Here is a 23,009-nt window from a genome sequence, read left to right as displayed (position 1 = left end):
TATTATCTCTATATTTTTTGGGTAACTCAAATCTAACTTTAGACTTTTGAATTTGAACCTAAAAACGGTAATATAATCTTAGACTTTTGAATTTTAACCTATTATATTTTTTCGGTAACTCAAATCTAATCTTAGACTTTTAAATTTGAACCTAGAAACGGTAATCTAACTTTAGACTTTTGAATTTTAATTTGAACCTAGAAACGGTTATCTAACTTTAGACTTTTGAATTTGAACCTATGACCTTATAGAAATAGTATAAATATTTCAACAAATATACATATGTGTATTATTAAACAAAATAAACCGAAATTGATAAAATTAAAGGCTCATTTTGATAACGTTCTAGTTTCTTATTTCTATTTCCTCACTTTCAAGAAAAAAGCTTATTTCTATTTCCTCTTTTTCAATGAAAAAGCTCAATACTCATGGATACAATAACGATAAAATAAAATTTTTATCTATGTTTGATCAATCGAAACAGGAACAAAAAAAACATAACAAAAAATTTGTTTATGTTGATTCCAAAATTTCTATACAATTTTGAGAATGTTAAAAAAAAAAGAAATAAGAAACATAAATAGTTGTGATTAGATTTTAAATAAAATTGAAAACGATAACATTAATAGCTGTGATTAGACTTATAAATAAAATTGAAAACGATAAGATTACCAAACGACTCCTAAATTATCCCATTTGATTTACTTTTCACTGCTTAAGACTTTTAGTTAACAACATAAGAATTTATCCAACCAAAAAAGAAACAAAAAAAAAGTTAGCAGAAACAGAGTCTATTCTTCATTGGTTAAGATGATATGTACCAAGAAAAAGGAGAGATGAGAAAATTTCTGTATGTACTTAAAAATGGCTCAGCATCATAACAAATGGCTATGGGAACTTCCAACACATTCAAAAACATTTCTTCCATCAACGTCTCTGCAAGTTCTCTAGGTTCGAGTTTAAATGTGCAGAGAATTAATGATCAAAATGCAAACAGACCTAACAAGCTAAGAGATTAATGGTAAGAATCTAGCAGGTAGCTTCTGTTAACTGCTCCTGAATCGCTTTGTAACACACGAGACTGCAAAGAGGGAGCTTCGATTTTGAATCTCGATACTTGTATGGATTAGAACACGAGGGACCTGCGCAGTTTTCACGCCGAGGTGGATAGCTGGAGCACACACATTGAAGAAGGGGTTTCAGACAACTGAGAAACAAATTATGTGGTGTTTTATAGTGTTGGAATGAGTCGAAATGGCAGGAAGAAGATAATACCTGCAGGGTTGGGAGTCGAAAAGGCTTGGAAGGCCCATATCGTTTGAAAAGGTCACCACGGTACCGGAAGGACCCATAACCCATCTGATGGTGTTTGATAAGAGCTTCTGAGCATTTGCAGCCTTCTCCTATAAGCATTAAGAAAACAGAATCAAACTGATTATCTTATTATACACTACATGTAACATAAAATTAAAAGTTACATGATTGACCCTTTATGGTACCTGAGCTAGTTCTTCCTGGCGCTTCTTCATTTTATCTTCACGCTTCTTCCGGCTTGAATCTTGACCGAGTATCTTTCTGATCGCGTCAGCCTACAAGATTCATTTGAAAGGAGCTTAATCTAATCAGTAATAATGTACAAGAATATAAATGATTCATATTGCAAATATTATGGTGAAGAGAAAACAAACCTCAGATTCCCTAGCAGCCTTCTCAACTTGCATTCTTCGTCTCTGCGCAGCTTCGGCCTTCTTAAGTTGCTGTTCGACATCGGTAAGCTTCTCTTTTTGCTCTATGAACACAAAAAATACATAAACAATTAAAAAGAGAGGCAGTGAAAATAGAGGAAAGTGAATTTTACAATAAGGTGCAACTCAGCCACCACAAAAGTTTGAGTTAATGAAAATGACAATATGGATATAGTTGCTTACTTCTGGGTGGAGCAGGCGGTAAACCGTTTGGAAATTCAATTAAACTAGCACCTCGAGCAGACGATGCATCTTTGCTAGACTGAAGAGCTCTTTGACGTGTGGTGAGAGTCATTTCTCGCTTACCATCCATCAACACGTCAATAGATTCCTTCCTTTGCTTTTTATGATTAACTTCGACATCACCCTCAGATGCTGAATCTTCTTCTTCCTCATAATCTTTGTCATGCTTTGATGCACCATAATTCTCCATGCTAGAAATGCTAGAAAGTTTCCGCTGCTTCTTGGTTGGTCCTTCACCATCTTCACGGTACCCTACAGAAGCCCTCGACGTTTTGAGCTTCTCCAAATACCGTATTTCCTCATCTTCATCATCGTCATCAAATTCCCCATCAAGAACACGTTTCTTTGAGGCTCTTTTGCTCTTCCGAAGTGACTCTCCATGCTTCCCAGAAGAATTCCTACCAGACACCTTCCCTGTCAAAGGCTCCTCCTTCTCGACACCAAAACCGCCTTTTGAGAAGTCTCTCCATGGAATTCCATGCAATCCACTCCTTTTGTCTGAAGGGGAATGATTTCCATTATAGTTTTCCTGCATTCGGAACACATTAGAGAGGATACTATAATCAGTCTCAACTGTTTCTGTGCAACGCGAGAATTTATATCATTACAACTTAACGTGATAGCACTAACATAAATTTCCATATGAGTAATGGTTATAAGTCGATTGAGTCCTATCAAACAAAAACAAAATGGCAAATTCTCATACCACAGGATTATTGCTTTGGCAAAAGAACGTTGTCATCAAATTTACTATCAATATTATTTATAACTTCATTATTCAGAAACCAACCACATAAACCAAATGGAACATATGCAGAGAGAAAACAAGGAATAAGGGTACTATCGGTTCACCGACTAGCAAAACAGAGGCTAGTACCTGAAAGTTCTGCTTGTGTTGCTGCCTATGAACATCTGAAGGATGAGAGTTCTTCGTTGAACCACTGCCTTTCGATGCACCATTGGGAGGGGACGGGGCTTGAATAGTGCGAGTGACCCCACCAACCTTAAGCTTAACCTTCTTAACCTTGTTATCATTTCCCAATCCTTCAACGAAAAGTCCTTTCTGTCCAGAACTTGAACTTTCGCCACCATACCTTCCACCGTATGGATCAATGCTGCTCGACTCCGATTCGATGCCATCTGACACCTTGCTGGTGCTTCTCCAATTAGCAGGAGCAAGGACACCTTCGCTGCTGCGTTTGTTATCATTAGCACTCCGTCCGGGTTCACTACGGTAATATGAATTAAAACTTCCATCCTTTTTGCTTCTTTTAAGAAATTGTTCACTTTCAGCCCCACTAGCAGACGAGCCTCTAGATACACATTGATTGAGGCTTAATTCTTTTCTTCTAGAATTACCATCACCACCACCATTCTCATCACTGGAGAACTTGACTGCATCATCAGAAGGCGGTGTTGATGATGAAGGTGAAGGATCAAGACCTTCGGCAAATTGCTGTGACTCAAGTCGAGGTCGACGGGAAGTTCGACTCCTTTTCCTCCTCATAGTTGAGGTTCCATAAACCCCCGAAGGGCCAAACTCTTCCATAACAAAATTTTCTCAATCGGTAATAAGACTATAGAACAATAAGCCTTCAAATAACCAAATTACTATAACGGTAGAAGGTTATCTCAGCACCCCTGAAAATAGCCACAAACAGTGAACCTTCAGAAGAAAATCTTGTAAACAACAATAACGACCAAAAGAACTTAAATTGATTACTGTGATGGGAAAAAGGTGATAAATTCACAGAATTCATAAAACACGAATGAGGAAAAAATAATAGTAATAAAAGAAAACATCACATTAACAAACAAGCAACAGAAAACTTTAGAAGGAGAAGAAGAAGAAGAAGAAGAAGGGATAGAGTCCATACAAAAGCAACATTCAGAAGATCAAAACATGAACAAACAAAAAAAAACGATACCGGTACAAAAACAGGACTCAATCCACGATCAATTCCAGCCTCCATAATGATAACACAAAAACAGCCTCAGATTAATGTGATAGGAAAACAATCAATTCCCAACACATCCAAATCAAAAACAATTCCCAGAATTCCCAAACGATTCGCCCATAAAAATCCCCCAAAACATGCATCGTTAGTCCCAAAGAAACAAAACCAAGAGACACCCACCAGACCAAAAACCTCAAAGAACTGGAAAAATCACAAAACCCAGACGCAAAAACCAAAAATAAACAAAAACCCAATACACAAAACAGAGATTACGATTCCATTACCCGGTGAAGAAAGAGCAACAACGCGAAGAAATCGGCCTGCACAGAAACCCATCAGAGATAAGAGAATCGAGGAAGAGGGGGAAGAGATTAGGGGAAAGACAAATCGATAGCTACGAAGCGCCGAAGAAGAAGAAGAGGGGTTGTTAGAGAAGCGGGCTAGGGTTAGAGAAGATTGGGGAAGAAAGAGAGAGAAGAAAGAGAGAGAAAGGGAGAGGGAGTGGTGGAGGTAAAGGAGAGAAGGAGTACTAATAATCTCCTTGTTCACCATTTTTTTGGCTAATTCCACTCCACCCTCAAAACCCAAACCCAAACCCACGCTGTGAAATTTTTCGGGTTTCCCCAATCCCCCACCTTGTCAAATGCGGTCACACGACTCACTGAGCCAACTCGGGGAGACCCATATCTCTCTCTCTCTCTTTCTTTCTTTCTCTTCGTCTTGCCCCGTTCTCTTCTACTTCGACTCGCTCGCTCGCGCTGCAAGTATGTGCGCATGTTAGTATCCTGCGCCGGTTTTTGGCGTATTTTAGCTCCAACGTTCTCATTGGCTACACGTGTGGGATGTCATTGGTCTATTTTTTTGGTTGTGTGACGTAAATGCCCCTTCGCTTTTTGGATAATACGGAAGTGCCACCCTAATTGGTACATATCTTTTTTTTTTTTTTTGAAATGTGCCTCTTTTGGCAGGTTCCAAGAATCAGGGTCGCCCTTTATTGGAGGATTTTTTTTTTTTTTTTGGCCTCACTTTCTAACTCTATTTTTAGGCTAAATATATTTGTGTTGAAACATTATTTTAGTCGTGTATTTTTATTTATACTATCACGTGATTGTTCCATTTTAAAAAATTAAATTTAATGGAGATTTCTATTGCAATTCGTAGATATTTTAGGTGTTGAGTTTTTCTATATTTGTATTAATTTAATAGATTAATTTTCCGAATAAAAATATTATCATTATTTCGATAATCTTCTTTTGAAAAAAAAAAATCGGATGAGTAATGAAAAAAATCACAATGAAGAGAGTTTTTGCCGGTTTTTTCTTCTTCCCAAAAGTACTCTTGTGCTAATTGGATTATTTAATCAACGAAGATATAATGTTCCTAATTTAATCATTTTCTTGATGTATTATATTTTGATCTTGTTAATTTGTGTGATATTAAATCCTTGAATTTGTTATTCTATAGTGAAAAAAAAAGGTAACAGTGAGATGAGGAGGAAATTCTAAAAAAAAAAATTTCTTATTTCATCCATGCGCCTTAACCAATTGAACTAAGTTTGATGATATTAAATTATTATTTTATAACATAAATGGACATGTCACTTGATACCAACAAAATCTATTTCTTTTTAAGTGACACGTACACGTGTTCAAATATGTGACACATCATTTTTTTTTAATATTATTTTACAAAATGACTTAGAATTTTTAATACATTTCATAGTGAAACAAGTCTTGAACTCTTAATCCCATTTTTTACTTTCAATAAAATTGAATACTTTATCTAACTCGAATAATCAGCATGACTTGTTATATCACATTATAAACTTAACCTACCTCATATGCATATATAACTCGTTTGATCACATTCTAAAGACTGTAATGTTAAGCTTCCAAATGTAACCTAAAAAGTAGGTTAAAAAACTTGGATTTATATAATCTAAGTTCATGCAACTTGTTTGGAATTAATAAACTCATACATTATCTCAACTTTATAATCCAAACTCATGAGATCGTTTGGATTCTCTAAGTATTTTTTCAGTATAACTTGAGCATTGATGTGGATGACTCCCCTAGGAAGAAATATGAAGAGAAATTGATCATATATGCATTTTTTGAGTAACTATTTCCACCCTGACCGTGGATGCATCAGAAGCTTCTTGCAATTAAGAGACTTCTGTGAGAATTCAGCTGTAGCGGAAGGCAAACTAGTTTCAAATTCAGAGATGTCAAAGGCAATTCGGTTTGCAGTCCTGGCTTACTCAGCTCGATCCCGAACAAGTCTCAAAGGCCGGTCGGTCTATGCTTTTGGACACTGCATTGCACTCATCTTCCCTGAAACTTCTCTTCTTCTTGTGGCGTTTGGGCATATCTCTAAGCAAGGCTCTTTGAGTATGCTGTCTTCTTCAGGCGGAGAAGGAAGAACGCCAAATTTGAACTGTCAATCAAGTTGCCCCACAAGGAAAAAAAAGAAAATTAAAGTTGATTAGACTCATGAAAGACGCTGATATAGGTATCATTAAACAGGTGGAGCCTTATAGCTGGTGCCTGGTATGTAGATTTCAGTGCCAACTCTGTTAAGTTCGACCACCATTTGTTCGAAATTACAGACAGCGACAGCGTTGACAAGTTCTATACACTAGTCCCAAAAGCATTTCCAAACGAAGTATGGATTGATTTGATAATCTTGCTAATGAAATCTTCACAGAACAAGAGTCTATATGTAAATAAGAACAGAATTAACACTACCCATTGCTCACACCCGAACAAAGTCATGTAACAGGAGTTATATGTTCTACTACGCAGAATGCTGAGATTGGAAGCTTCTACTATCCACACAATGTTATCTAATAGTAAAACAGAAATGTTCAGAAAGTGATGGAATTACCTGACAGCTATAGTCAGTGAAGTTCGGCTCCATTAATAGAGGAACTCCCATTTGATCCTTGAAGAAATTCTACATCAGGATAAGATAATCACGATCGGTTATAATCCAAGTCAAATGAATGTCAAATGCAGATACGAGATAACCCTCATTACTCACACCCAAACAAGATAGATCCCAAATAACCAATAATTTTAGAAAGAGCTTGATATATATATATATATATTTTCATTCATGAGTGTCTAAATTAGCTTGTGCACTACTCGACTAATTTCACTGAACCTACTATATTTTGATTTCCAAAGAATATCATATATTAAATCCTAAGTAAGTGGTCGCCATGATTTGTTCCCTCTAAGCCTTTTTCATTGGCCTCAATGCCTACTAAACAAACCTATGGTGGTTAGAAAGAGCTTGGTATATAGGTCGGCAAGAACAAACCTGAGTTGGAAGCTTGCAGGTGTTGATACAAATTCCTATGCATTTGCTTTCTTCCAAGTACTTACATTTTTCAACAAAGATCTGCATCATAACCACCCAAATGGAAAAAAAACAAGCTTTGACTATTGAGTCATTGACTTGATGTTTGAAAGTCTTAAATATCAGCAACTCACACGTTATCGAATTGAATCATTAATATGGTAATTAATAATTCATACCCCACTTTGGCAAGAGGATCCATCAGGTAATTCAATTGAATTTACCGTACTAGTTCCCATAAGCCATTGACAAGTTAGCGCAGTCACCCTTGCTTTCAACACAGAAAAAAAAGAGAAGCAGTTCGACTATAGATAAAATTCAAACAAAATGAAAAGTAATTGATTCCCAAATAAAAAGAACAAGATTCAAACTATAGATACAGATGAAGATTGAAGACTCAAACTCACCGACCATAATGGCAGCAACTTTGCCACCAGCTATAGGTGATACCAGCATTCGATAAAGTTCCAATAAAAGAGGAGGAAATAATGATGTTAAAATTCGAACCTGCAGCAGTAAGCAGATGTTTAAAACGACATCTACGAAGCCCGCAAGTCTATTATAATTTCCAATCACACTCAGATGTTCGAAAAGTACATAAGAACAAGATGTTCAATCTCTCTACACATCTATTTATCTTAAAAATGAAATACCGACGCTTCCACGGTATCGGAATTGGTTTTGCCCTTCATCGTGAGCCTATTCGCGACTTCCATTAGTCCACCATATCCTGGTTTATCAGAATCCCAGCCCACTTCCTGCAGCGCAACAAAAGAAGTAAATAAAGACGCGCTTCTACAAATCAACACCATCTCTCTGTTTTCTCAGCAACCAAACAAGAAAGTAAAGGAACTACACGGAACAAATTGACAATGCCATAAAAAGTAAACTCTCGAATATAACAACCTGAACCATTTTGCTTCGAAATAGGTTGAGGAAGAAATCATCGAGAATTCCCGGCTTATACTCGGTCTTCGGAGATACTCCATCCTTTATTATCTACGGATTAAAGTACAATAAAGAAGAATATGAACCAGCATTAAGATGAAGCATTATTCATGAATTCAAAAAATGGCGATGCGAAGATCAAAATCTTACTGATTCAGATTGAAGAGCAGAACAGGAGGTGTTAATGGAATGGTTTCGAAGGTGGGATTTAGAGGAGGAGAAGCGCAGAGGAGGCGAAGAGATAGCTGGAGGACGAAGAACAGCCAGAGGCTTCATTTCTCGAACTTGGGAGCAAATATCCAATTTCTGTAATTCTGAAGCATTTTCATAATTTGTCATTGTGACCCCATTTCCTAGAATTTTTACAGGTTAAAATACCTTAATTTTGTTAATTCTGGTTAGTCTGCATTTTTAAGTGATCACACTTTGTTCTCTCTATTTGTAAAATTTTAACAAAATTTATATCCATAATGAAAACAATTTAATATAATATTATAATTACATTTCAAACAAACATATTAAACAAACATATTAAGTGTAATGTCACGTTAAAATTGTGATAGAAAAATTAAATTAAAAATAAAATCAAATGATCAAAATAGTCCATTTTTTAAATATGGGAATTAAAATAAATGAAAGTTTAAAATACATTAATCAAAATAAATTTAAATTGAAAATAGTATTTTAACTATTTTTATATTTATTCATGATAATACATATTTTACATAAATCTTACATGAACCATGTGAACTTCTATATGTTGCATCCCGTATCAAATCTATAGTTGAATGGTGTAATGATTTTTCATCGAATGCAACATAAATTTTGTTGGTTTTATTTGAATTTTAGCGATATTCAATAGTTTTTAAATTAAAGATAAAAAAGTTTTCAAAATCTCAACTTTTACCTATCAAAAGCAATACTTAAATTGGATGAATCTTGAGAACAACTTTTTTAAGATTAAGTGTATTTTTATTAGTCAACTATTATAACTATTATCGTCTCTTTAGAGTGAAATATAACTATTATCGTCTCTTTAGAGTGGAATATCAAATCATAGACCTTTAAAATGACAATAAATGTATTATACACTCAGACTATTCATTACTCATAATGTTTCGTTCAGTTTAATCATAGCTCTTCAAAGCTAAAGAATAAATTTTCACGAGTCATAACACATTTTAGATTCTTCAAAAGTTTAATTCGGTACACAGACTATTCATTATTCATAATGTTCCATGACTATTCATTATTCATAATGTTCCATACAGACTATTCATTATTCATAATGTTCCATGACTATTCATTATTCATAATGTTCCATTCAGTTAAATCACAGCTCTTCGAAACTAAAGAATCAATTTTCACAAGTCATGACACATTTTAAATTCTTCAAAAGTTTAATTATAGCTCGCTAAAACGAAAAGAGCCAATTTGGATCGGTTTGGAGGAAATGGAAAAACTGAATCGGTGCAGAGAAGAAAACCGAACCGAGTTAGTTCAGTTTTCGGTCGGGCCAGTTCTATTAATGGTTTCTGGTCTGGTTTTCGAACTTTAGTCCTGAATAAGTGTTTTGGGTTGAAAAATCTGGCTGATTCAGTTCAAGTCTACTATAATCTCCGATTACATTTAAAAAATGGCATTATTTGTGACAAATTCCAAATAATCAAGGTATGAAAGAAAGTTCTAATAAATCAACTGATATCCATTCTTTCATCCCAAAAAATAAAAAATAAATAAATAAAAGAACCATTCGCCCTGAAAGAGAAGTGAAAAAGAATCTCCCTGCTTGGATTCCAATGGCCACTCAAAAATCCAATAACCAGCAGTATTAACATTCCAAAGTTTAAGAAACAAGTAATATTACCACAAAATCAAGTCCCCAAAAAAAAGCATGCTACACAAAATAAAAAAGAGGGAAAAAAAGGAATTTAATAAGCTCTTATCTCTCCCAGCCCACCCACCAAAGGCTTGAATGAAAATTCCAAGCCACATCTCATCTGAAAAATTATCCCTGCTACAACTGATATTCAGGAGAAATGAGAAGAGGAAAACAATTACTCCAATGTACAATTCAGCCTTTCATATTTTCACTCTAAGAGTTATGTCATTTATCTTAATCGTTGATTTGGGTCGGTAATGCTCATCGGTGTCCACCTCTTCGATCTCCTGAGAAATACAGTGCGGATACATCAATATAAAATGTGATGATGGTCAACATATGATCTTGCAGTAGCAAGTTACCATATCAAGTATAACCAAATAAAATGAAACTGAAAACAGTTTAATTAGGCGCATCAATTCCTAAACGACTTAGAAGCTTTTAGGCGATGTCGAGAAAGTTCTAACAGAAGAGGCTCAGTTATGTTTGACATTTGAATTTGAAAATCTCGCTACACTAAATTCCATTAGAGTGGAAACATATCAGAAGTGCTTCATAACGTATAACAGAAGCCAAAGTTATAATCACCTGTACAACATGTTCTCCCTTGATTACTCGCCCAAAGATGATAAGCTTCTCGCTAAGATCTGGAATTGGAGCAGTTGTAATGAAAATCTCAAATCCTTTGTTCTTAGGTTTTCCCCTCGGAGTCCCGACTAGAAAGGCGTCATGTTTTAAACTGATTGACCATACCATGTGCAATTATCAGATAATATTGAAAATGGAAAAAATGTACGATATCAACCATCAACAATGAATTAAAAAGGCAACAACCTTGCATCAGGTTGACTGTGATGTTTTCCTCCCAGAATCCAATCTTCTGCAACCCCAAGATCTTGGCTATTGCCCACTTGAATTGAGTAGTGTTTTATCACATGGTGAAACAGCATTCCACTAAAACGATTCTTTTGACTGAAAATCCAATATTTCAAAGGATAATGTTTAATTCCACGGGAAACTGTAAAAAAAAAAAATCTAAAAAGTTGCCATGGAAAATTATTAAAATTATAGTTTCGAACAAACCCTATGCAAGGAAAGGGTAATGTTCAAAACGTAAACCCTTTTTCGGGGGGAAGCAAATTGGCAACATTCAATTTGACATGCTTTCCTCCAACCAAACATGGCCAACAAGATCAACATGTAAACCCAAAGCATTCCACTAATCACACTATTAAATCAGAATGAAATGCAGACCCTCCACAGTCCACTGTATAGACAATGGTATATTTCCTACTTATAATGCTCACCATAAATCAATAAATTCATCAACAACTTCGGGGGCACTTTCTTTGTAAAGTTCCACAACTATCGTGCCCTTTGAAGTACTGAAAACCTATTAACAGCGAGAAAACATGACAATGATTATCAATTCACAGGTTCATATGGCAACAGAAAGGAAAGGGGAAAAAAAACTTTTCTTTTTAAAGATAACGCCTAAAGATTTAAGCGGGGGGATAATGGAAAAACTTACAGCATATCCAGGTAGATCTGTTTTTTTTGCATCCAACAGAGAAGCTTCAGTCTGTAAGACAAGTAATAAGCAGATTCATAATGTATAAAACGTAATCATGAAATCATACCAAGCTCTTGAAATATGATGAAAGCCTTATGCTATGCAGATAAATTTGCATTGAGATGTGAAAAATTATATGGAGGGTTATCAGTTATTAGAACGTTGAAAATGAAGAAGAGAATTGTATCTGCTAACAAAGTAACTTAAGAACCATCGAATTAATTTTAAAATGAGAATCAAAATTGACCATACGCACCTCAGAACCTGAAAAACCATTCTCTGATTGTAATTTGGACCTGAATTGAGCACGGAAGAAAAGTTAAGCCAGTAGATTATATTAATACGTAAATTCCATATAGATAGACCAAAAAGTAATCATACAAAAAATTCTGAATTATATTCAAGTCTCTGCCAATGTTAGACATTTAAATCAATAAGGTACAAGTACTGAATTTCTTATAAATTTTATGATAATATGAAGTCGGGAACATAACAGCACAATTACAAACCTATGAGACCAATGTCTGTATGATGCATGCAGGAAAAACACAAACAAAGCGATAATCAAGCTGCATATGACAATTGTTGTAATACTAATCCGTGAAGGCCCTTTCTTCTTTTTGCTTTGCTGAAGCAAAGTTTGCGGCTTGATCCTTGCCATCGAATGGAAGCTTCAGTTTCAAGCTTGAAAGAGTTCCTGCAGTGTACAGAATGCCTAAATCAGCAATCCATAGACATGAGAACATTACTTGACTGAGAGAAGAATATGAGTCCACGGTGCTTCCTAATTGATACAAGTCATTCAAATTCCAAATTTACAGATTCGGTAATACTGTTTCACTTCACAAAATTCTTCCGATCCTGAAGTCGGACATCCATGCAGCACCATCAACGAATCGCAAACTTCACCATATGAAGGTAGGTGGCAGTTGTATTTGAACTTGCAGGTCCATCCGGAACCAAGAAACACTCAATTAACAAGTATTTTGAAAAGGAAAGCAAATCAATAAACTAAAGAAGAAAATGCAATAATTTCTACAAACGAAACACCTCCAATCTAAACACCAGCAATTCTGAACTATCTGACAATAATCAGCTCTAATCAACAAACGAGTTCTGAACTAGGATCGAACAAACAAACCATAAGAGCGGAAGCGAAATCCATCGCAGGATACTAATCCAAGCAAACAGATCAAAGTTAGATTATCCAGATATCTATGCTAAGCCCCAGACAAGAAGATTTTCCCGGCAAAATCAGATGCTGAATTATGCGAGAAACTGTGGGGGATGACTTCCATGAAGCGATACGGATTTCGAGAGTGAAGAATTACCGAAAGTACCTGAAATTTCTTAAAGCGCCGCGAATTTCTCCGCCGAGATAAAAATCTGGCAGTTGGAAAGCTTTCTGAATTGGGTGGCCCTCTTGTTCGAAACAGAGAGAATCTCGAGTTCAAGGTTTTCGTTTGAATTTTTTTTTTTCCCCTTTTTTCCGCTAGAAGAATTGGTGTTAGTACGGCAAATTAAATGGGCCGGGTTCAGTTATCACTTACCACGGGCCCAGCCCAATTTTGATGACTAATTTTCATGGAAATTTGTACTATTTAGAAAAACATTTTCATGACGTTTAAAAAACATCTTGATTATATGTGTCATATAAATTATAATATCTCGTGTTTTTTAAGTGCAGCAATATAGTTGGTAAGGATTCAAACCTACGATCTTTTTTTTGATTGGGATATATGTCTTAATCAATTGAGTTATACTCAAATTAACTGTAATATTGCTCATTTTTAATGACATATTTTACTTATAAATGTTTGAAGAATAGTGATTTTGTCGAGCATCCTTCCATTACCAATTTATGTTTAGGTTTGTCCCATATTCATTTAAATTGCGTAGATTTTCTAGAGGTATGACAAGAAGGGCACGGTTCGAGGATTAATTTCTAATTTTACTTCAACTATTTGTCTGCATCGCATTATTCCATCATTTTCAGGCATCTACAATATATATGTTGAACTTGAATGCCAAGATCTATTTTGATAGTGTATAAGTTATAATGCATAGTGATTGTTCACCAGTCAGGTTCACAACACACTGGTTTTCTATTAAAACGTATCTAATTCCAAATAAAAATATTTAACTAATGTTTCTTGAGGTTGAAATATAAACAACTTTATTCTATTTGATTAAAAAATAATCATTGTTGGTGTAGATATCCACACAATTCATTTTAAACATAGTTGAATTGATTGTAGTTGAAAATTTAAAGTTATTATACATTAATCTCTATTTTCTTGAATGGTATATTTAAACATTTGTCCTTGTAGAAATCTAAAATTCATTTTAAGTATGAAATATCAATGTATTTATGCAATTGTTCTTCCACCAACATCTCAACAATTTTGCAAAGAGAAATTACCCACTCCTTATGATATAGATTAGGGTCATGTATAACATTCAAATTAAGTTAGCTTTCACAATTACCATTATTTAAAAGATAACTAATTTTGTACATACACGTCATTTTTTTGGCAGAATTATTGAGTTATTGAAAATATTTGTTTTTGTCAAAACATTGAAGAGATGTAATTTTTCTTAAAGGAAATACCCTAGTTAATTAATTTACAATGAATTAAAATATGTTGATTTGTTGATAAATGCACGTTAGCTAAAATTCGAGATTAGTTAATAAACTATCTCACTTTATGAATCTCACGAATGAAATTTAAAAAGTTTCAATCTCATCTCCAAATTTTGAATTATGATTTTATACCATCCTTATTTTTATCATTGTTAACCAATCTGAGTGGCTCATTGATCCAAAGAGGTTAGGATAAATTGAAAGAGAACGGGTTCAGACCTCATGATGGCCACCTACCTTAAGGAATTACTTCCGTGTTTCCCCATATCAAATGTTGTGGAGTCAAGTGGCTATATAATATTAGTTAAGGTACACTGACTCGGACACTCACATATATTTAGAAAAAAAAAATCATCATTGGCTATATAATACATGATACATGTTTTTTAACTCAAAAAATTTTCTTCTAAAAAGTCGCTTCTAACATGGCTGCCCCATAAAATTCATGTAATTCCATTTCTTTTTCTTGTAAACGCTATAGTTTCCATCAACAGAGCAGGAAAACTAGGCCCATAAATAACTGCAGAAAGTGGGAAAGTTCTGCAAGTACATCAACAGTGAAGTACAATATTGATCAATGGTACAGCAAACCAAAAGAAAAAAGCACTTCCCACTAAAGGTTGTTGTTGTCCATGGATGTAAGAGCCACATTCTGAGGTCTGAGAACTCTATATTCAACAGCCACATTCTGAGGAGGTCTGAAGAGTCTGTACACAACAAGAATAGATAGGCACAAAGAGATTACTGAGATCAGAAGGGCAAACATACTGGCAGAGCTTCCTGAGGCACCCCCATGTGATGATGATGCCAGTTTTGAGCTACTGGAATAGAAATCCAAGGATGTCCAATCACAGTTAATGGAGTAGTGTCCAGACCCATGCCATGGCTTCCCATCAACAGGATACCAAAATGCGGCTGACATCTTACTTGATCCACCAATGGAAAATTGGGCATCCTGCAGTTTTCAGGTGAAAACAATTTTAAATGTTTGCAAAATCATGTGTTTTGCTTTGGGTGTGTGTAGATGATGCAGGTGTCATTCAGAAACGAAAGAGATCTCACTTGACAGGTGATCGTGGCGGGAATACCCAAGGTGCCGTTGGATAACCATTCTCTGTTTTAGATTTTATGTTATTAAATTTTAAGCTTATAAAAACTTCTGTTTTTAGTTTTATGTTTTTTAAAATAACGAGGCTCCCTAACAATTTCTCTAACATGTTTTTTGACTACCTAAAAGTATATTTTATAAAGCAATATCATCATTATTTTAAAATCTTGGATCTGAAAAACAAAAACAAGTTTTTAAAATACATCGATAGAAGTAGTTTCTATAAGTTTGATTTTCAAAAACAAAAAACAAAAAATAAAATGGTAATCCAACGCGCCTTCAGTACTTGTTTTTAGTTTTCAAATTCTATAAGTTTGATTTTCAAAAACAAAAAACAAAAAATAAAATGGTAATCCAACGCGCTTTCAGTACTTGTTTTTAGTTTTCAAATTTTGGTGGATTTAAAAAATGTTCTTGAAATTTGATTGGAAAACCAAAAAAAACATTAGTAAACAAGTATGATTGTTTAAAACTGAAAACTTGTTCCTCCTTTTTCGATAAATGCTAACCAATAACAACAGAATAAAACTTGGTCCTTGGTAAAATTGGTTCTTTGCAAAGTCTTGAGAAACCAAACAAGTGGGCAACTTTGAGCCATTTCTTTTAGAGTCTAACATTAATAGTCTAAATATCTAAGCATCAGAAAGCATTCTAACCTGTTGAAGGCGATCTGAGGTTCTTAAAGGCCTAGAAAATTCGAAATAATAAGTACCCTTTTGGTTATCTGATGAATATGGACTATCTTCCACCACGAAACCTGCAAAGATTTCTCTCAGTTTGATGCTGAAGATAACGTAGAATTATCTCTAGAGTTGAAATAAAACTTTAGTAGCCATACTAAGATAAAACTCATATATAACAATAAAGATTATTGATGACTACAGTGCTGCATCGGGTTAGTCATGAAAGAGATTATTAAAAAGAAAGGGCGGGTATCACAGCATATTGGTCATTAAAATAGCAACTTTATTGGCTCGTAGTTGAAGTTTATGAACGTAAGGGAGTGAGGGGGAGAATAACTTAGCTTTTAGCGTGAGTACTTGACGTTTGGGACCAACAGTAAATAGTTAATTAGAGTGGCGGGAAGGTTCTTGGGACAAGGAAGTATTTAGTAGTTGGATAATGTGTCAGACAATACTTTTACGGTAGTCTATTCTTGGGTGGATGGGAGAGATAAGGAGCTAGAGGGAGCTCTCTAATTTGCCACCCTAAATTTTCAGAATTGAAAAATTATATAGGTAGGAATCAATTCCTATGTGTTTTTCCGGAAATCTAGCACGGACACTCACGGATATTGGGGGAGGTAGAATGTAGAATTTTAATCCTCCTTGTGAAAATTTTTTGGTCCACCTCTGCCTGGTCATACCTTCCATGTGCGAACTACACAGCTGGTAGTTCATTTGGCACATTCTTGTATGAACTTTATAGTCAAATCAATTGCCTCTCTAACAGACACTATAACATCCTTTCCTTCCAGTCGCACTTTACATTTCAGAGAGCAATAATTAACGTTTCAAAATAAGCATCCAACTTCTTTCGTTTTACAGAGAAGTTATTTAATTACCTGAGTGATGGGAAAAGCTGCTGTGCCACCATGCGCCTTTCCAGTTATTCTGTGCACTAGAATCATTTCCTGAAATTGGAAGATGGTCATCTCTTGCGAGTTCTATGATCATCGGAAACAGTAAACAGATGGCTTCCAGAAATGAGGGATAAAAGAATAGTTTACCAATTCAAATTGAAAATAAGTAACAAAATAATATGAGGATAAAGCATCCTTTTAGATACAAAATTGTCCTTCTTTAACACAAAAGGGCAAGAGAGATTTCCATTGGACTAGCTATAAGTAGAATATTCAACTTTATCCCTAACAATTTTTTAAGAAATATCAGTTCAATTACGCTGAAAAACAGTGAGTTTAATCTTTCTGAGGCAATAAAGCAATATAATAAAGAGACTTGGATGTCTTATTCAAAAGGCTACAAAATACAAATTGGAGATATAGCCAACTAAGGATGTCACAATCAACTGATCAAGTTACTCAAAGTGGAGTTGACAGAAAATCTACTTTAAAAGCAAATAAGTTTAAGGCGCATGGGATCCTACAGACTGTTACTGTTAAATAAAATTAAGTGATAGACAGTAACAACTGCAAATAAATAACATTTGCTTGGCGTAGGATAAATAAAAGTTGGACTCTGTTTTTTTTTTTTTTAACCCAGTCCTCACCTACAATTATGCGAGTAAAGCCATATTTAACCCATCATATCATTAAGTGAATTTAACACCACCCATCATATTTTTCCCTCTATCTGGGTTGTCTTGCGAGGCCTCATTTCTTGACTCTAAGTGACCCAAACACCCTTGAAGGCTCCACGTCTAAGTGGCAATATTAGGACTCGACAAATAAAATGGAATACTACTCCATCAGAACAATATCGCTAGTATGCTCATTGGTAACCTTGTTTATTATCTTTACCAACAGTCCGAATCCAATACTTGCTTGGAGAGAATGAGCTAGCTATGGGTTCGAGATTTATCAGTGTCATTTTCAAAAAGCTCTAATCATATATTCATAATACAATCATACATTCATGGCCCAACTTCTATTTTTTGATAAGAGAGGAAAAAAGAATAATTCCGTAGTTGGGGTTGCATAATCACCTGATGGACCAATTCCATCTAAGTATCTACAATGAGGATTCCAGGCATACAGATCCACCAGATGTCCAAATCTGTTTGCATAAAGGGGTAATTTGATACATCAGCATAGAAGAACTTTGTTTTATTCTTTTTAAAAGTTGTGCAGTAGTGCTGCTTTTTAATAGGTGTGAAGGTAACGAGAAGATGATTTATGCACCTGTCACCTCCATTTCCAACGTCTACTGTGTTGCCACCATACAACCGTCCTGGAATAGCATTTCCAATGGAAAAATGCATAAGATCAACTTCATATCCCTTGCAACTCTTGTTCGTGCAAGTATCTTTTCCTTCCTTACAGCCACCCATCTTAAGAAAAAAAAGGAACCGTTCTCTTAGTTTAAATCTCAAAAGGCGGCAATGGAAAGTGGAAACTGCCAAGTGAAGTCATGAAAAATGGCCTAGTAACTTACATTGTGATAAGTGGCACTCTCACCAATCTGAAACATGAGAGCAACTGATGGGCATTTGGAACTATCACTGCACCAAATAAGCCATAGCCAAACATTTACAATAATGTTTGATTTAACCAAACCATGCTATTCAGTTGCATATCTATAAGAACGAAGATATGCTAAAATTTTATTAATTTGTATGCTGTAATCATGGAAACAATGTTTCGAAAATAGAACCAGACGCAAAATGAGTTTCAAAGAAGTTCTCCATATATTAGGAATTAAAAATAAAAAATGTGGGTACGATAAGTTGTTTCAGATTTAATCTCCATCCAACATGAACATGCGAAAATGATAAATCAAGATCAATCATGATCTCGAGAAAGACTCATTACTCCAATTCAAACTAACCCTTTAGAGTATCGATATTCCCCATCAACCTGCAGCAAGAAGAACACGTCCTTGCCATCGTGTAAAGCCTGAAAACAAATCAAACCCACCATAAGAACGAGAACAAAAATGAAAACCCATCAAACGAAATGCGAAAAAGAGACGAAAAAAAAAGAGAGAAGAAGAAACAAACACCTTAACGGTCATCTTCCCGCCGCTGTATTCTTTATCGTCATCTGGGTCGAGAGCCGGAAGGAGAGAGAACTCGAATCCATCAATGTCCTTCCAGTCATCGGCGTGGCCATCGAGAGTAACGATACCGGGGCGAAATTCGGCGACAACTCCGATCTCGGAGTCGGACTCGCATCTCCACTCACCGGACTCCTGGTGAGATTTGACCGGCCTGATGGGCGCGAAAGCAGAGAGTAACAGCAGTGCGAGAAGGAGAGGAAGCATTTCTTGGCGATGATTATGGGTCTTCTTCTGGGTTGGTTCTGTTGTTTGGGTCTGAGATCTTCGGGTGACCCGGAGATAAAGCAGCGGCAGCCGCTGTTGACTATAAATACCGTCATTTTCTCTTGTGTGTGAGAATTTCACCGCTTTTGGGCAAGGCGTGCTATGCTTTGGTAAGCATTCCCAGGAGCGATCCTCGCGAGAGGGAACCGTCGTTATTCAACCCCCACTTTTTCCTAATTTGCCCTTCCATTTAACTCAATTCCCGGGGCTTTTTCTTTTCCTTCGGTAATACTTAACGACCACCGTTATGTTTCTTTTTGTTTGTTTAATTTTTTTTTTCTTTTACTAAACGAAGCTCGTGTCAGTTATTTTTACTTTTCAATTTTGGTATCTGTAACATTTTTAATGTTAGTTTTGGTCTAAAAGTGATACTTATGTTTTCTTTTATTTTTATCTCATTTATTTCAATCACAATATTATCGTGACATTTTAATCATTTTAAATTTGTATCTAAAATAATATTAAAATGTGTCATATTTTTTAAAAGTCCAGTGAACAAAATGAACATTTTAAAAGTATAATGTCAGTAATATACATTTTGTTAGGTGCAAATATTGAAATAACTCAAAATCTATTAACACCAAAATAGTATATAAAACAAAATTTTTATTAAAGTAAATAAATAGCTGTCGAATTTTAAGTGGTGATTGTCACATATATTTATGTAAACTTATTATAAAAGTCGTAAGAGAGCAACAGCACCAACCTAAATATATTTCAATTAAACATCTATATTTGATAAAAGAAATTTACGTATAAAACTAATATGCTATGGGTGTGATTATAATTAATTAATATTCATATGAGTCACGATGACGTAAATGAATGGTTTTTAGATATAATAATTATGATTGTCAAATTTAATAATGGATTAGTGAATTTAAAACAATTACATTTGTAATTTATATAAGTACATATTTTAACTACCAAAACGAGCTTGATACATATCTCAAGCCAAGAGATTGTAGGTTCGATCTCCACCCCACGTGTTATATTAAACGGAAAAAAAAAAGCATATTTTAACTTTTATCCACAACTGATACTAGCTCCGTGGGCCTGTCTCACCTTAAGCCCATAACTATTATTCTACAACTTTATCTTTATTATTGTTTTTTTTTAACATCTGAATAAGTTGGGTTATTTATGATATGGTTAAGAGTACACACATATTATATCTGAATAAGTTGGGTTATTTATGATAGGGTTAAGAGTGTACACACATATATATATATATTTACCCTATTATTGTTGACGATGCTGTCAAAATAAGGATAATTCAGTAGTAATTGACATATGTATCCTCATATTAAAAAAAAATAAAAAAATATTCCTTTCCTAATTTTGATGTTTTATAGAATATTAAAAACCATTAAAATGTGTAAATATTTATGAAAATAAATATTATCACCGTGAGGGATTTTTTTTAATAATGCTCCATTTGAAACTTATTACAAATATATATCAACTCTCAAACTATTTCAAAAGATAATGGCTTATAAATTGTACGATCTATGCCACCTCACGCTTCCCTAGTTGCATGGCGCAATGTGTTGAGTGTTGATATTATGTTGTAGTGGTTATTTCCTTTTTTTTTTTTAATTCTAGATGACCTGAGTTCAAGTCCCAATTATATTAATGATAAATGTTACCTAATAAAATTTATTTTCTATTCCATTAAAATTTGTCTTCTCTTCTAAAATAAAATAACAATGGATTCTAAAAATAGACAACAATAATTATTATTATAAAAAATATATAATTAATTATTTTTACTTTTAGACTATAATTGTTACATTAATATAATTCATTTCATTTACTTAATTCCTAAAGTAAAATCTATCTTTTTATAAAATAATATTGTTTTATTCATAATTTTTTTTAGAATAATCAATTGTTTCGATAATATAATTTTAATATAAAATTCTATTGAATAAAAATGAAAAAAAGTGATATAATTGAGAGTTGAACTAGGACATCAAGATTAAAAGATACTACTGCGCATAATATTAACATTGTTATTATCTTGCATATATTGTTTCTTGAAGATACGACATGCCATAATTAATAAAAAAGAACATGACATTTGGCACCATGCAACTAGGAAAGCGTGAGGTGGTATAGGTCAAGACGACCTACGATTTCCAAAACATTATTTTTTAAAATAGTTCCGGAATTGATATATATTTGTAATAAGTTTTCAATGAAGCATTATTAAAGAAAAACAAATCCTCCTCGTGAGAGCAAAACAAATATAAGAAATCTTCTGTTTTTTCGTAATACAAATAAATCTTCGGTTTACACCAAAAAAAAAAAAATCTTCTGTTTTGTGTCCCATACTCAAATTTCGAACTTTTAGTTTGGCAATTTAAATAAACAAACCAAAATAATTAAATCTATCAAACAAAAACAATTCGATTCATAAAAGTTCTCACAAAATTGGAAGTCGATAATATATTATACATAAAGTTAAATGTTAAATTATTTACCACACAAAATTTAAAATTCAACAATACATTATATACATTGTGCTAACATGGGTACACATCATGATTAAATACATATCAACATTAAAAATACGTAGTATTTGTCGAGGTCGTTAACTTTCACACCTTGCATTTGTCTTCCAAAAAATACTTTATTAACATAATAGATAAGATGTTTAAATACTACTATAGTCCTATTTTTTAATTTGGTTCATTTTAGTATATGAATTTATGTATAATTTTAAAATAATTTGAAAAAAACAATAAAGAGAAAGTTAAACTGATTATCAACATGTTTTTAGAAAACTCAAAGCTAAAAAAAACTTCATGTATATAAATTTATGACTACATTTCTAAATGTTTAACGAGTAAAGTGGCGTACTAAAATTTGAGACAATAATGAAAAATTAAATAGACTAAAATGATCACTTTCTTTTTTAATAGTACAATGATAATGATAAAAAAATGAACGTTTTAAAATTATAAAAATGTAAAAATTATATACACATATTTTTGAATACCTCCCTGTATATATGTTTTTTTTAGTGGGAACCAAAATGAAACTTTTTTCTTTTATAGTAAAAAAAGCACTTCATTAATTGAAAACTGCCGAAGGTGAACAATGCTGAGAGAGTATGAGAGGATCCGAAAATGATGCTTAAACCTATATAATATATAAAATTCAAGGAATAAGATATAATTTTACCAATATCGTAATTTAACCTAAATATAAAGAGTATTAAAGTGAGTCTAGTGGAACGACGACATATATCTCAAATTAAGGGGTCATGAGTTTAATCTTCCACCTCTACACCTGTTGTACAGAAAAAAAAACATAAATCTCAAACAAATTAAGGGGTCGTGAGTTTGATATTCCACCTCTACACCTGTTGTATAGAAAAAAAAACCTAAATCTCAAATTAAGGGGTCGTGAGTTTGATCTTTCACCTCTACACATGCGTAAAGAAAAAAAAAACCTAAATATAAAATATGAAATTGAAGTTTTATAACGGCAGAAAATAAATTATATGCTTAGCCGAAATTAAGGAAGAAAAAGAAAA

At 33.9% G+C, this 23,009-nt stretch overlaps 4 protein-coding genes across 6 annotated transcripts; all 4 read right to left on the bottom strand.

Annotated features, from left to right (window-relative positions):
* Window positions 1–837: 837 nt before the first annotated feature.
* LOC111018998 (HIT zinc finger and PAPA-1-like domain-containing protein) lies at window positions 838–4,667 on the bottom strand. The gene is made up of 7 exons (XM_022295286.2): window positions 4,231–4,667; window positions 2,866–3,629; window positions 1,929–2,517; window positions 1,689–1,789; window positions 1,500–1,589; window positions 1,276–1,403; window positions 838–1,171 (listed from the first exon to the last, which is right to left on the bottom strand). The coding sequence occupies exons 2-7, from the start codon at window positions 3,535–3,537 to the stop codon at window positions 1,030–1,032; spliced, it is 1,722 nt and encodes a 573-aa protein (XP_022150978.1). The 5' UTR covers window positions 3,538–3,629; window positions 4,231–4,667; the 3' UTR covers window positions 838–1,029.
* Window positions 4,668–5,856: 1,189 nt separating this feature from the next.
* On the bottom strand, window positions 5,857–8,600 carry LOC111022359 (beta-carotene isomerase D27). The gene is made up of 8 exons (XM_022299526.2): window positions 8,408–8,600; window positions 8,216–8,308; window positions 7,963–8,067; window positions 7,717–7,816; window positions 7,489–7,580; window positions 7,271–7,351; window positions 6,833–6,901; window positions 5,857–6,382 (listed from the first exon to the last, which is right to left on the bottom strand). The coding sequence occupies exons 1-8, from the start codon at window positions 8,594–8,596 to the stop codon at window positions 6,245–6,247; spliced, it is 867 nt and encodes a 288-aa protein (XP_022155218.2). The 5' UTR covers window positions 8,597–8,600; the 3' UTR covers window positions 5,857–6,244.
* Window positions 8,601–10,027: 1,427 nt separating this feature from the next.
* Window positions 10,028–13,194, bottom strand: LOC111020696 (peptidyl-prolyl cis-trans isomerase CYP21-4). Of its 3 annotated transcripts, none has more exons than XM_088128372.1 (9): window positions 13,053–13,189; window positions 12,532–12,652; window positions 12,222–12,409; window positions 11,969–12,008; window positions 11,671–11,721; window positions 11,447–11,532; window positions 10,974–11,111; window positions 10,728–10,878; window positions 10,028–10,426 (listed from the first exon to the last, which is right to left on the bottom strand). In XM_088128372.1, exons 3-9 carry the CDS (start codon window positions 12,371–12,373, stop codon window positions 10,340–10,342), a joined length of 705 nt encoding a protein of 234 aa, XP_087984498.1. In that variant the 5' UTR covers window positions 12,374–12,409; window positions 12,532–12,652; window positions 13,053–13,189; the 3' UTR covers window positions 10,028–10,339. The 3 variants fall into 3 exon arrangements, with proteins under 3 accessions (XP_087984498.1, XP_022153130.1, XP_022153122.1); XM_022297438.1 differs by having other exon boundaries at window positions 12,546–12,652; XM_022297430.2 differs by lacking the exon at window positions 12,532–12,652 and having other exon boundaries at window positions 13,053–13,194.
* Window positions 13,195–14,786: 1,592 nt separating this feature from the next.
* LOC111020848 (heme binding protein) lies at window positions 14,787–19,528 on the bottom strand. Its single transcript, XM_022297637.2, has 8 exons — window positions 19,145–19,528; window positions 18,971–19,038; window positions 18,578–18,644; window positions 18,325–18,473; window positions 18,129–18,199; window positions 17,029–17,097; window positions 16,121–16,221; window positions 14,787–15,311 (listed from the first exon to the last, which is right to left on the bottom strand). The coding sequence occupies exons 1-8, from the start codon at window positions 19,403–19,405 to the stop codon at window positions 14,970–14,972; spliced, it is 1,128 nt and encodes a 375-aa protein (XP_022153329.1). The 5' UTR covers window positions 19,406–19,528; the 3' UTR covers window positions 14,787–14,969.
* Between the last annotated feature and the right edge of the window lie 3,481 nt (window positions 19,529–23,009).

Source organism: Momordica charantia (genome assembly GCF_013281855.1).
Source record: "Momordica charantia cultivar OHB3-1 chromosome 9 unlocalized genomic scaffold, Mcharantia_2.0 BLBB01000009.1, whole genome shotgun sequence".
Classification (NCBI taxonomy): Eukaryota; Viridiplantae; Streptophyta; class Magnoliopsida; order Cucurbitales; family Cucurbitaceae; genus Momordica; species Momordica charantia.
Note: the sequence above shows the minus strand (reverse complement) of the source record. Positions and strands in the feature narration are given on the sequence as shown.

Excerpts from the sequence above, each read along its gene's own strand:
- LOC111020848 (XM_022297637.2), bottom strand. The coding sequence starts at position 19,405 with ATGCTTCCTCTCCTTCTCGCACTGCTGTTACTCTCTGCTTTCGCGCCC. Across the intron at positions 19,039-19,144 it reads GCGGGAAGATGACCGTTAAG|GCTTTACACGATGGCAAGGA; the intron begins GTGTTTGTTTCT and ends ATTTGTTTTCAG. Across the intron at positions 16,222-17,028 it reads CAGCTTTTCCCATCACTCAG|GTTTCGTGGTGGAAGATAGT; the intron begins GTAATTAAATAA and ends AAATCTTTGCAG.
- LOC111022359 (XM_022299526.2), bottom strand. The coding sequence starts at position 8,596 with ATGACAAATTATGAAAATGCTTCAGAATTACAGAAATTGGATATTTGC. Across the intron at positions 8,068-8,215 it reads TTCGAAGCAAAATGGTTCAG|GAAGTGGGCTGGGATTCTGA; the intron begins GTTGTTATATTC and ends GTTGCGCTGCAG. Across the intron at positions 7,581-7,716 it reads AGTTGCTGCCATTATGGTCG|CAAGGGTGACTGCGCTAACT; the intron begins GTGAGTTTGAGT and ends CTGTGTTGAAAG.
- LOC111018998 (XM_022295286.2), bottom strand. The coding sequence starts at position 3,537 with ATGGAAGAGTTTGGCCCTTCGGGGGTTTATGGAACCTCAACTATGAGG. Across the intron at positions 1,590-1,688 it reads AGGCTGCTAGGGAATCTGAG|GCTGACGCGATCAGAAAGAT; the intron begins GTTTGTTTTCTC and ends TGAATCTTGTAG. Across the intron at positions 1,172-1,275 it reads TTCGACTCCCAACCCTGCAG|CTATCCACCTCGGCGTGAAA; the intron begins GTATTATCTTCT and ends TGTGTGCTCCAG.
- LOC111020696 (XM_022297430.2), bottom strand. The coding sequence starts at position 12,373 with ATGGCAAGGATCAAGCCGCAAACTTTGCTTCAGCAAAGCAAAAAGAAG. Across the intron at positions 11,533-11,670 it reads CAGATCTACCTGGATATGCT|GTTTTCAGTACTTCAAAGGG; the intron begins GTAAGTTTTTCC and ends CGCTGTTAATAG. Across the intron at positions 11,112-11,446 it reads GATGAATTTATTGATTTATG|TCAAAAGAATCGTTTTAGTG; the intron begins GTGAGCATTATA and ends TTGGATTTTCAG.